This window comes from Prionailurus viverrinus, chromosome D1 (assembly GCF_022837055.1).
Source record: "Prionailurus viverrinus isolate Anna chromosome D1, UM_Priviv_1.0, whole genome shotgun sequence".
NCBI classification, from domain to species: domain Eukaryota; kingdom Metazoa; phylum Chordata; class Mammalia; order Carnivora; family Felidae; genus Prionailurus; species Prionailurus viverrinus.
The window spans coordinates 21,007,088-21,020,400 of NC_062570.1; the positions used below are offsets into that span (position 1 = coordinate 21,007,088).

A 13,313-nucleotide genomic window follows, 5' to 3' on the forward strand; every position below is an offset into this window, starting at 1 on the left:
ATATGTATTTTTGAACATTGCTGCTTTTCACTAGTCTTTCGTATTCTGGAATTTGTAAATTCTTCTGGTTTTAAGTGACGAAAGATAAAGTTAAGGATGTAATAATGGCTTTAAGAAATCCTGCTGTGCTCTGTTCTTTATTCTTCCTTTCTTGGATCATGACCACTAGCAACATAATGCTGGCAAGCAGAATAATGGCACCTAAAGATATTCATGTCCTAATCCCCAGAATCTGTGAATATGTTACTTTACTTGGCAGAAAGGACTTTGCAAATGTAGTTCAAGAAAAGGACCTTGAGTTGGTGATATATATATATATTTAATTTTTTGATGTTTATTTATTAAAAAAATTAATGTTTATTTCTGAGAGAGAAATAGAGAGACAGAGACAGAGGACGAGTGGGGGAAGGGCAGAGAGAGTGAGACACAGAATCCGAAGCAGGCTCCAGGCTCTGAGTCATCAGCACAGAGCCTGACATGGGGCTCAAACTCACAAATCATGAGATCATGACCTGAGCTGAAGCGGGATGCTTGAACGACTGATCCACTTGAAATGGTGATATTATTCTGGATATTAGGGTGGGCCCACTCCTATCCAATGAGTCCTTAAAAGTGGAGAACTTTGTCAGCCAAGTCATAGGGGAGATGGAAGAAGGAGAGATTTGAGACTTGAGAGGTACATGTCCTGCTATTATTGGCTTTGAAGGTAGAGGAAGGGGGGCCATGAGTCAAGAACTGAAGCATCTTCTAGAAACTGGGAACGGCCCTTGGGTGATAGCCAGCAAGCAAGAAAACAGGACCTTGGTCCCACAGCTTCAAGGAAGGGAATTCTGTCAACGAGTCAGATGGATAGGGAATGGATTTTCCCCTAGAGCCCCTGGAAAGGAATGCAGCCTGCTGAATTTGGGCTGGGGAGGCTTGTATTGAACTTGTGACCCACCGAACAGTCAGATGATAAATCTGTGTTATTTTAAGCCGCTAACTTTGTTATGGCAGCATTAGGAAGCTAATATAGTAACTTTCTAAATCCCATCTCATTTAGTGTCTGGTAATGAGTGCATAGCAGATCGTTATATGAGTGCTTCATTCCTGGTGATATTGTTCTAGTTTCTCCTGATCTTTAGACATTTGTTTGCCGCAATCTCTTAGGACGGATGGTGTTCCTTTATGATATGAATCCATATCTGGATCCATCCTTAAGGCAGCACTTTCTCTGCCTGTTTTCCCAAGATAGAGTCATGTCAATTCTTAAGGTGTCAGTCATTGTTCATGCAGCTAGAAGGTTAATGACCACACTGGTAGGGACTCTTTTTGATCTTAGAGATACCTACTGTTTTCTCCCTGTTCTTATGCTGTGCTTGTCTCCATGGCACCTGCTCAGTGGCTGCATGAATAGAAGGCAATTTAACTCCTTGTGAACCTTTCCTGTCGCAAATCAGTGAATCAGGAGAGGGCATCTCACCTCCAATGGACCAATTGGATCTTCCTTCCAGGAACTTGGCTTTTGACCTGAGATCATTTTAAATATATATCCAAATAAATTCTCTGTCTACATGTATATCAATATATTTAAGTGCATTCAATATATATGCTTGTATATATGAATATATATCTATGACTGCCTATAGGCATTATTTACAAATGACTGAAGCAGCCATTACCTTCTGTGTGCACGAAGAAGTGAAGTAACAAACAAAGTTGGGGGTCTTAAAACGGCACTAAGATATTTTATCCCAGTCTGGAGACCAGAAGTCCAAAATCGGTTTCCACGGGCCTGAATAGGTGTCAGTGGGCTGTGCCAGAGAAAAGAACTCATTTTCTTGCCTTTTCCAGCTTCTAGAAGTGCATTCCTTAGCTCGTGGCCCCTTCCTCTGTCTTCCAGGCAACAGCGCAGCATCTTCAAATTTCTCTCTGCTTCTGTTATCAAATTACCATCTCTTGTGAGGTAAAATCTCCCTCTATTGTCTCTCACATAATGACATTTATGATTATAATGAGGACCCATCTAGATAATCCAGGATGACCTCCCTGTCTCAAGATCTTTAAATTAATCACCTCTGCGAGATCCCTTTGCCTTGTGTACCTTATTTGTTACTTACGTTCATGGGTTTTAGGGATTAGGACCTGAATATTTTGGGGGACCATTATTCAGCGTACCTCAAGATACGTGGAGAAAAATAGTAATATAGAGATCATATAACTCCAGAGAGAGCAAGAGAAGGATCAGAGATTCTGAGGCGAAGAGGGCACCTGCCTTGGTTCTTCAAGGTTTTTTAATTCCTGATTCTCATCCCTTACCAGGTCTTCCTGTTCCTTATCTTGTGGGATTCTATATATGTTGATTATTATTATCATAAACACAATTTTACTAAAGCGAGCATGATTAGTTTTTTGCTTTTGTTTTCTCCGAACCAGAGGAATTCTAGGATGCTTATTTTTTCTGGATATGGTTGCCACATCGGTCAGCTGCCACAGTTGATTAGTCTAGACTCCCTGGTCCATTATGGTCTCAAGATAACTGGTTTTCCTTCCAAGCCAGTTGCCTCTCACAGTCTATTCTTTTTTTTTTTTTTTTAATTTTTTTTAATGTTTATTTTTGGGAATGAGACAGACAGATCATAAGCAGGGGAGAGGCAGAGAGAGGGAGACACAGAATCCGAAGCAGGCTCCAGGCTCTGAGGCATCAGCACAGAGCCCGACGCGGGGCTTGAACTCACAAACCCCCGAGATCATGACCTGAACCGAAGTCGGACGCTCAACCGACTGAGCCATGCAGGCGCCCCTCTCATGGTCTATTCTAACTGTATCTTGGTCTGCCCTTATCTGCAGGTCTGCCAGAAAGTTAGGGCAGGCAGGCAATGCCCTGGTTTCAGTAAAAAGTGGATAACTTCCAGGTTAACTCTTTTCCCTCTAAAGTTTCTTCCTGGTACAGTGAGGTGTAAAGTAGACTGAAATCTGCATTCTTTAAATTTGTGCCACCCTCCAGGGTATGGTTTGGGGCAAGAGGCTTAACCTCTGTGGACCTCGGTTTTGGAGATAATAGTATCAGCTTCTCAAGGTTAAGAGGATGAGGTGAGATACACAGATGTACATATTTAAGTATGCTGTACAAACCTGGGATATTCTTCTTCCTTGTTTCTGTCAGTATCTACAGTCTTTAGCTGTCAGGGATGAAGCCAGGCATCTCAAACATCTGAAAAGAACCAGTTAGAAGTGCTCACTATTAGTTACCCATGGCTGTATTTCTTAGACTATCTTGGTTGGGCCTCCAATAACAAAGAGAAAAAGGAAAATCACCAAATGTATTTCCCACATTACTGTTGAAAAAGCTAAGGTTCAGATATGCTAAGTGCCACATGATAAAAAAAAAAAAGCAATAGACTCAGGCCTAATATTCAGGGTTTTCTGACTTCAGTTAAGTATTTTTCATTGATTCATGATATTCTGTGTGTGAGATGGTCTAATAATAGAATTCAAAATGTGTTATTTTCTCTACGTTTGAATTGCCTCCCTTGGATCTTGACTACAATACTTTGTATCTGATGTGACATGAAGCCTTTTTATATCTTCCCACATATCTTTGATTTTGTGGTTTCAAGCATGCATATCTCCATATAGAGTCCAAGGGTTGAAAATAGCCATTCTTAGCAAACGAACTTACAAGTTCGCCTAGGCAAGAGAGTTCAAGTTCTCCTGTGTAATAAGGACATGATTTTGCTGATTGCTTCTCTCAAAACTTTTTTTACCTTTGCATTCCTTAGACTATAAATGAAGGGGTTCAGAAGAGGCGTCACCATAGTGGTGAGAACAGCAGTCACTTTGTCAAAATCCAGCGAACGGCTCTGGCTGGGCCTCACATACATGAAGATGTTGCTCCCATAGGCAATGGAGACGACCGTGATGTGAGAAGCACAGGTGGAAAATGCCTTCTGACGTCCTTGGGCTGAAGGGATGCGCAAAATGGTAGAAATGATGTAGGTGTAAGACACAATGGTGAGTACCAGCGAGGTCAGGAGGACAAGGGAAGATAAGAGGAAGTTGATCATCTCAATGAAATGAGTGTCTATGCAGGCCACCTGTAGCAGAGGGGCAATGTCACAGAAAAAATGACTGATTTCTTTATAACAGTAGGGCAGTCTGGACACCACAATAGTTGGGCACAGCACTGAGAAGAAGGCTCCTACCCAGCATCCCAGAACCAGTAGGAGACAGACATTGCTGTTCATGATGATGGTATAGCGCAGGGGGTTACAGATGGCCACGTAGCGGTCAAAGGACATCACCGCTAGGAGAATAAACTCCACTGTCCCCAAGAAAAAGAAAAAGTATGTTTGGGTTATGCAGCCAGCAAAAGATATAGTCTTCCTGTCCTCTAGAAGACAAGCTAATAGCTTTGGGGTAACTGAGGTAGTGTATAAAATGTCCAGAAATGACAAATTGCTGAGGAAGAAGTACATTGGGGTTTGGAGGCGATTATCAGCCCATATTAAGGAAATAATGACAATATTTCCTGTGAGAGTTAACATGTAAATAAACAAGAGGACCACAAAGAGAGAGATCTGAAGCTTCCAGATAACAGGGAAGGCAGTCAGGGTGAATTCAGTCACTGTGGTCTGATTTTGCATATCCATGGCATGCAATACTTAGTGGGCAGCACATCTCTGAAAAAAAAAATTACAGTTATGAAAATCAGCTTAAATGAGTTTCTACTCTCAGTATCAGTGATAAATGTAAAGTAGTAAAAGCTTTGAACCAAGAGTCAAGAGTGATTTCATCCTGCCACTCACTCTAATAAATATAGGACCTTGATAAGTTACATGACATCTTCTAACCTTGGTATTCTCACATTTAACATTTTTGGTTGAATGACATTTTCCCCATGGTCTCATTAAGCTCTAGACTTTATGATGGTCATCTCTTGGACCCCGTGCTCCTTCCCTTCTCTCTTTCATTTTTCCTGATCTACTGTTTCCCTGGCTAAGTTCTGTGCTTGAGAAGAGAGAATCCTTAACTGAGAATCCAGTCAGTCCATTTGCAAAATGGGAAAAGGGAATGTTAAGGAAAGTTGAGTTACTTTTCTCCAAGTCATTTCAACCCTTCAGGTATCATCTACATAAAGGAGCAGAAACTATGAAACTGACCAAGAGCATCAAATGAAAGAGAACCTGTTTTGGTCTCTCCTCGCATTTGTGATTGGTATCGCATGAGTCTTAAGGTGATCTCTGGTTGTCCCTGAGTTGTTCTGATGTGATAATAATTGATCTCCATAAGGCTGCATTGCTTTCTTTGTTTTTATTTCTTATACTGATATAAAGGTTTTGATGTCTACACTGTTAAAGAACAAGTAGTTGCATGATATATGGTTCATCATTTGCATAACCTATTTCAGACATTTGAAAAACCTCTACTGGGAAAATGATCAGTGTGTTTCTTTTTTGTTCCCTGCAATGCCATGTGTATGGCAGGATCCAAAAGAATACCAAAGCTTTTCCCTTCCATTCCTTGACTGGGAATTCTTACAGGTTGTCTTAAATCGGTCTCTTATACCTCACATTCTTTTCAGCAATTTGAACAATCAGCTTGTTAACAGTAGTGAAAGAAAGATGATGGATTTTGCAACGCTCATCTTGGAATACGGCTCAGGTTTGCTGAACATGTACTGCATGTCTGTATCCTTCAGTGAAGCTCTGCCTTTTGGTGTTTTATTTTGTAGCTAATCCTTTAGTTTTATGTGAAAATGACCAATTTATTAACTGAGCTAGGTTTTCTCTAGGTTTGGAACCCACTGAGTTCCTCTTGAAAGAAGGTCTTTTTCCTCGGGCGCTCTCTCTCTGAAAAGTAATTCCTAGGAGTCTTTCTTTGCCTTAAAGACTTTTTTGGGGGGAGTGGATTTCCATTTGAAAAGTTTGCTGTGACTTTTCTGGTCCTTGTAGTTGCTCATTATTTGTATTCACCATTCATTTATTTCAAGACCAAACTGCTTTTAAGTAATCACAGGACCTTAAAGGGTCTGATCTATTGAAATAGGGTCTTGGTACCAGCCGGTGCGTTTCCACCACTAATACGATAATATTGATCCCTCCCCCCACTGCTGCTGCATCCAGGTAACAAACTTCCAGACTGATTTCTACAGCACAAGAAGGCATAACCATATCTGGGTGGACATGTGTTAATGTTACTAAGGTCTAATACAAAGACAGAATAGAGCATGGTATGTGTACAAGTAGAAATGCTTTGAAATTCCCTTCATTTCTCCCTTCCCACCCTCCTTACTGACAACACCAGAGATGAGTGGGTGTTAAGACACACTGATGTGCATTCTCACGAACTGCCTGTCATCTACTCCATTGTTCTTTCCATTCATCTAGCCAATTGTTTCACAACATCTGTACTGTCATCGTTTTCCTTCTTGCCTCTGTAGTCTTTGATGAGCCTGATGGGAGCTTGATTCCTGTCTGGTATTGTAAGAGTCAGACAGTTTGGGATCTTCAAAAACACCGTGCCAGGTTTTAATAACAAGAATCTGGGAGGGTTGGACACAAATAGAATTGCTCTTTGCCGTGGTTGTCATTGGGTCATATAGGACTGGAAAAAAGGGGCCTGGAGAGCTTTCTGTTCTGCTGAATAAGGGTCAAATAAACTTCTCTGAGACGAACTAAAGCTGTAGCATTGCTCTCCTTTGGGCAGTCTCTTCAGTTCATGATAGTGGAAAAGAACTCAGCTTTGTGTGGGTCTTCTCTAGATGACCTCTGTGCTCTCCAGAGCCCCTCATGTCTAAGGGGAAATGGTTGTGGATTAGACCATCTGTGTCTGACAATTTAATTATAAGTTTGCCAACTTAAGGCTTTCATTGGGGGAGGGGAGATTTTTTTCTTCATTACCATTTGTGGATCCTTAAAAAATGGCATTGAATTGCATATTTGCATGTTTCAAGATGCCGGATTTAGTGAGATAAATGTGGACTAATGGAAAAATCATAGCAGATTTTCAGTCGGAGAACCTGTGTGGTTTACTTTTTTCTCTTGTGGCCACTTGAGTGAGTGGCCTTTAATGAGACTCATAAGTACCCTTTCTTGACTGTTTTCTCTCTAACGTGAGGATGATGACACTCCAGGTTCAGGTCCTCAGCTAGGGCCCAGCCCAGTAATGTTTATATACTTGGCGTTCAGTACATGTTTGTTAAGAACATGGGGATGGGGAAGCAGAAACAGAAAAGAACTAAGATGTAGTGGGGAATGGGGGTGAGAGATAATTGGGGATCTTTGCTGCTGTCAGTAAAATGTGACAAAGTTTAATTGTAACTGAAGTACATTAAAAACTTTCATCTTCAGACTTAGGGTAGAGCTCTAATACTTGACGTCTTCTGACAGTAGAAGTTTTGGGAAAGCAGTAATTACACTTTAATTCACCAAATATACATGTAAACAAACGTAGTGAGACCCAAACTGCTTAACATATAAATACGGATAATTGCATATTATAGGATACTTACATCACGCGGATTGTGGCACAGTCGGTATTTTCTCCATTCAAGTATGTTCACAAACTCAAATCTGGGTATGTTTTTCCTCCTGCATCCCATCCGTTTTTCTTTAAATTCTGTTATTGCTTCAGTGTTGGATTCTGTGTAAATCTCAGTCTTAGCCTGAGTCTGTTTTCCCACGTGGTACTTAACCGCCCTTTCAGAACCACACCAAATGGTTATTCGCTGTTTGCTGAAGTGTTCCATCCATCTTCCTCTGAATGGAAAACAGTCCTTTTTAGTAACTTGTATCAGTTTTTTTCAGTTCTTTTTTGTATTTCCACAGAAAAATTTAAATCTTGACTTACACCAGGATGAATCCAAGTGGTATATTATCATTTAATCTTTCATGCTACACGTCCAGTGAGTCTCCATCTCAGGTATTCCTCTGAGTTTCAAGTGATGTGGATTCTGAAGCACATTTTTGCCAAGAAGAGCAGAAGAGTGAGGTTTGGCGATGAGTGGGGGAGTCCCAGACAACCGAATCACGAGGAGGTCCTCTGACTTCTATTTTGGATCTGGCAAAAGTGACCAAAAGCTTCTCAAATTTCAGTTGGGTTTTTGTCTCTTTGTTTGGTTTTAGTTGCAGGAATGTAATTTCCTCTCTATTTAGTGAATTTCTCTTTCTTCTGTGGATGCACCCAGAAACGTGGAATTATTCAAACACAGGACGTTAGAGCAGAAGAGAACTCCACAGGCGGATGAGTCAGCTGGCCCCCAAATGTCTCCACCAGGGTACTGCCCAGTGATGCTAAACTCACTGTTTCTTGAGGCAACTCATTCTACCCTCATGGGCCTGATTGTCAGGAGAATTCATATTTGCTTTCACTGGAACATCTCTCTGAACTGTCACCCTTTGTTAGGTCACCCCTGTTCATTCATTGGGGATATTGTGACTTGACTGTAAATGTAACTGTCTTTATTTACTCTCTGCAGAAAATAACACTACTCTGCCTCTATTGAATATGAACTTTGATAGTTAATGAGATTCTGTGTTCACCTTCAGAGATTTGGTTTGCAATGGCACCTGGGATTATGGCATAAAAAAAGGTTAATTATGACTACTGCAATCACAGAACATGAGAATTGAAGTAACGAATCTGTTTTAAAGTTAAGGTCTCCTGGGAGAATCTCTTGGTTGTTTATTTTATTTATTTAGAGAGAAATTTATAGAGCTGGTTTAAAGCCTTAGGGAACTAGAAACTTGGAAAACTTAAAGCATGTTTTTTCTGAAATGACCATAATGTACTGAAATAAGCTTTAAGTTGCTTTCCAAACAGATCATTTACATAGATTTTTATGTCTATGTACATATTTTAAATCTATTTTATTTTGTGTGATGTACACATAATAGAAAATTCAAGTGTACAGTTGGTTGAGTTTTGACACGTAGATACACTCATTTAGCCATCAGTACCTTTATGATGGTTAACAGTATTTCATTCTCCTAGAAAGTTCCCTGTGCCCTTAGTAAATGCACTCCCCACCCCACCTCTGCTCCTGATAACCACTGATGCATTTTCTGTCAATGTAATGTTGAATTTTCTGGAAATTTCTCTAAATGCAGTCTTACTGCATATAGTTTTTTGCTTTTGTTTTCTTTCACTTAATCAGATGCTTTGAGATTAATCCAAGTGTTTCTGGTATCAGAAGTTTCTTTCTTTGTATAACTGAGGATTATCTATAATATAGATTGTGTAGATATATGACAGTTTGTTTCTCTAGTCACTAGATGATGGATACTTGAGTTTTGTTAATTATTTGGCTATTATGAATAAAACATCTATAAAGAGTTCAGTTTTTAAAGTCTATTTATGTATTTTCAGAGAGAGAGAGAGAGAAAGAGAGAGTGAGAGAGAGTAAGCACACACACAAGAGCAGGGGGAGGGAGAGAGACAGTCTCAAGCAGGGTCCCTGCTGTCAGCTCACGGACCACCCAATTTGAGGTTCGACCCCTTGAACTGTGAGATCATGACCTAAGCTGAAATCAAGGATTGGAAGTTTAACTGACTGAGACACTCAGCTGTCCAGAACAGTTCATGCATTATCTGAGCATCTGCTTTCACTTCTGTTAGATACATCCTAGAAGTAGGATTCCTATGTTTCATGGTAAGTAAATGCTTATTTATAAGAAACTGTCAAGATGTTCTCCAAAGACATTGTGCCATTTTCATTTGTACTGGTAATCTATCAGACTCTCCTAGTCCCATACCCTTGCGTGTTGGTGTCAGTCTTTTACATTTTAGCCATTTTAGTGCACGTTTGGTGGCATAATCTAATGTATTACATTAAAAAAATTTTTAAGCTTTATTGATGTATGATTGATAAATGAAATGCATCTATTTGAAGTGTACATCATGAAGATTTGACATAAATATATATTTTGGAAAATTATTGTCACATCCTTCACCACATATAGTTTCCTTTCCTTTCCTTTCCTTTCCTTTTTCTTTCCTCCTTCCTTCCTTCCTTCCTCCCTCTCTCTTTTCTTTCTTTCTTTCTTTCTTTCTTTCTTTCTTTCTTTCTTCTTTCTGCTTCTTTTTGGTGAGCATGTTTAAGGTCTATTGTGTTAGCAAATTTCAAGCACATTGTACAGCATTACTAACTGTGGTCCTCATGCTGTATGTTAGATATACAGAGCTTATTCATTTTATAACTGGGGGTTTTGTGCCTCTGCCTAGCACCTCTCCATCTTCCTTCATTCCTTAGCTTCTGATAACCACCATTCTACTCTCTGTTTCTGCAAGTTTGGCTTTTTTTTATTGCATGAAAAGGTGAGAGCACATATAGTATTCTTTTACATGTTCTATTTTCACTTAGCATAATATCCTCTAGGCTCATCCATGTTATTGTAAGTGGCAGGATTCTCTTCTTTTTTAGGCAGAATGATATTTTATTGTATATATACTGCATCTTCTTTATCTACTCATCCATCAATGGACACTGAGGATGTTTCCGTATCTTGGCTATTGTGAATCATGATATGATGAACATGAGAGTGAAGATATCTCTTTGAGACACCGATTTTGTTTCCTTTGGATATATACCCAGCAGCGGAATTGCTGAATCTTATGGGCTTTCTATTTTTATGTGTTTGAGGAACCTCCACAGTGTATTCCATAGTACCTGAACGATTCATATCACCAACAATAATGCTCAAAAATGCCATTTTCCCACATCCTTGCCGCCATGTTATCTGTTGTCTTTTTGATGACAGCCATTCTTTTTTTTTTAATGTTTATTTTTCTTTTGAGAGAGAGTACAAGCAGAGGAGGGGGAGGGAAGGAGAGACAGAGAGAGAGAGAGAGAGAGAGAGAGAGAGAGAGAGAGAATCCCAAGCAGGTTCTACCCTGTCAGCCCAGAGCCCAATGTGGGGTTGGATCCCACGAACCATGAGATTATGACCTGAGCCGAAATCAAGAGTCAGATGCTTAACCTACTGAGCCACCAGGAGACCCTTGATGACAGCCATTCTAACAGGTGTGGGTGATTTCTCATTGTGTTGTGATTTGCATTTCCCTGATTAGTGATATTGAACACTTTTTAGTGTATTGACCATTTGCAGGTCTTCTTTGGAGAAATGTCTATTCAAATACTTTGCCCATTTTTCAATGGGTTGTATGTTTTTGTTTTGTTTTGTTTGTTATTTGTTTGCTTCACTATTTGAGTTGTATAAGTTCCTTATGTATTTTGAATATTGAACCCCTATCAAGATATATAATTTTCAAAGATTTTTCCCATTTGGTAGGTTGCCTTGTCACTCTGTTGGTTGTTTCCTTTGCTGTGAAGAAGCTTTGTAGTCTGATGGTAGTCTCGTTTGTTTATTTTTTGCCTGTGCTTCTGATGTCAAATCCAAAAAAACAAAACAAAACAAAACAAAACAAGACAAAAAACAAACAAACAAACAAAAAAACCAAAAACCAAAAACCAAAAACCAAAAACCAAAAACACACTGCCAAGGCCAGTGTCAAGGGGCTTTTTCTCTATGTTTGTTGTTTTGTTTTGTTTTGTTTTGTTTTCCCGGGAGTTTGATGATTTCAGGTCTTACACTGAAGTCTTTAATCAATTTTGAGGTACTTTTTGTGATTGGTGTAAGATAAGGGTCCAGTTTCATTCTTTTGCATGTCGATGTCCAGTTTTCCTATTATCATTTTTTTGAAGAAGCTCTCCCCTTTGTGTGTTCTGGGCACTCTTGCAAAGGATGGATTGATGACATATGCATGGGTTTATATCTGGGCTTTGAATTCTCTTCCACTGGTCTATGTGTCTATTTTTATGTCAGTACTATGTTGTTTTGATTACTAGAGCTATATTTATAAGATAGCTTGAAATAAGGAAGTGCGATGCCTCCAAATTTGTTCTTCTTTCTTAAAATTTCTTTCGCTTTTTGGGATCTTTTATGGTTTCACATAAATTTTAGGATTGTTTTCCTATGTTTGTGAAAAATGCCCGAAGAATTTTAAGAAAGATTGCATCGAATCTGCAGATCACTTTGGTTAGCACGAACATGTTTGCAATATACATTCTTCTAATCCATAAACAGCTTTCCTCTAGTCACTGATTTCCAGGTATTTGTAGTTTTTCAAGTTCTCTTCTTGTGATTGATTTCCAGTTTCATACCATTGTGGTTAGGAAATTCTGGTGCCTGGTATGATTTCAGTCTCCTTGAATTTCTTAGGACTTGTATCGTGACCTGACATAGTCTCTGTCCTGAGAATGTTCTATGTGTGCTTGAGAATAAGATGTGTTCTGTTGCTGTTGGATGCGATGTTTTGAAGGTGCTAGTTCTGTTCAGTCTAACGTATAGTTCAAGTCCAATGTTTTCTTACTGATTTTCTGTCTGAATGATCTTTCCATTGTTGAAAGTGGGAAATTGAAACCCTCTATTATTTTACTGTATTGTTGTCTAACTTCTTCCTTCAGATCTGCTAGTATTTGCTTAATTTATTTACGTACTCTGATATTGGGTGCATTTATACTTATAATTGTTATATCCTCTTGATGAATTGACAGCTTTATCACTATTATCAACCACTCTTTCTAATCTCCCTCCTCCAACCATGTCAACACTGGTTATTGTCTTTATATTTTGAGATTATCTGAGTTGATCAGGGTAAGTTGTCTTGCTTCTCACGGAGATCTCTGTCTCTGAACACTTACATCTTAGCTTAGCTTAGCTCTGAGACAATAGTAAACAGTTCTTTATCCTCTAAATATTGTTATAATCTCTTATCACTTTAAAGAAGCCATTGCATCATATACTGGCCTTCTTTGTCTCTTTTTTAAAAAAAAAAAATTTAATGTTGATTTGTATTTGAGAGAGAGAGAGAACAAGCAGGGGAGGGGCAGAGAGCGAGGGAGACACAGAATCCAAAGCAGGCTCCAGGCTCTGAGCTGTCAGCACAGAGCCTGATGTGGGGCTCGAACTCATAAGCTGTGAGATTATGAGCTGAACCGAAGTTGATGCCTGAGCCACCCAGGTGCCCCATGGCCTCCATTATTTCTGATGAGAAGTGAAGCATAATGCTTTTTGTTGTCTATTTTTTAATATTGTCTCTTTGTTTTTGCATTTCGGCAATTTCTAGTGATTTCTTTTTTTTTGAATTTATCCTAATTGGGCTTCCTAAGGTTCTTAGACCTTTGGGCTGATATGTTTCATTACATTTGGAAAATGTTTTCTCTTCTCTCTTCTAATAGTCTTCTGTTCTGTTTTTTCTGTATTCTATTCTGGAACTCCACTTACACATGTGTAAGACCTTTTGCTATTAGCCCATATGTCTTGGATACCTTT

The 13,313-nt window shown here is 39.2% G+C and overlaps 1 protein-coding gene across 1 annotated transcript; it reads right to left on the reverse strand.

Annotated features, from left to right (window-relative positions):
* Window positions 1-3,683: 3,683 nt before the first annotated feature.
* On the reverse strand, window positions 3,684-4,631 carry LOC125146915 (olfactory receptor 6M1-like). Its single transcript, XM_047823836.1, has one exon. It carries the CDS (start codon window positions 4,629-4,631, stop codon window positions 3,684-3,686), a length of 948 nt encoding a protein of 315 aa, XP_047679792.1.
* Between the last annotated feature and the right edge of the window lie 8,682 nt (window positions 4,632-13,313).

What these genes read in the sequence shown, in the direction of transcription:
- LOC125146915 (XM_047823836.1), bottom strand. Translation starts at nt 4,631, where the DNA reads ATGGATATGCAAAATCAGACCACAGTGACTGAATTCACCCTGACTGCC.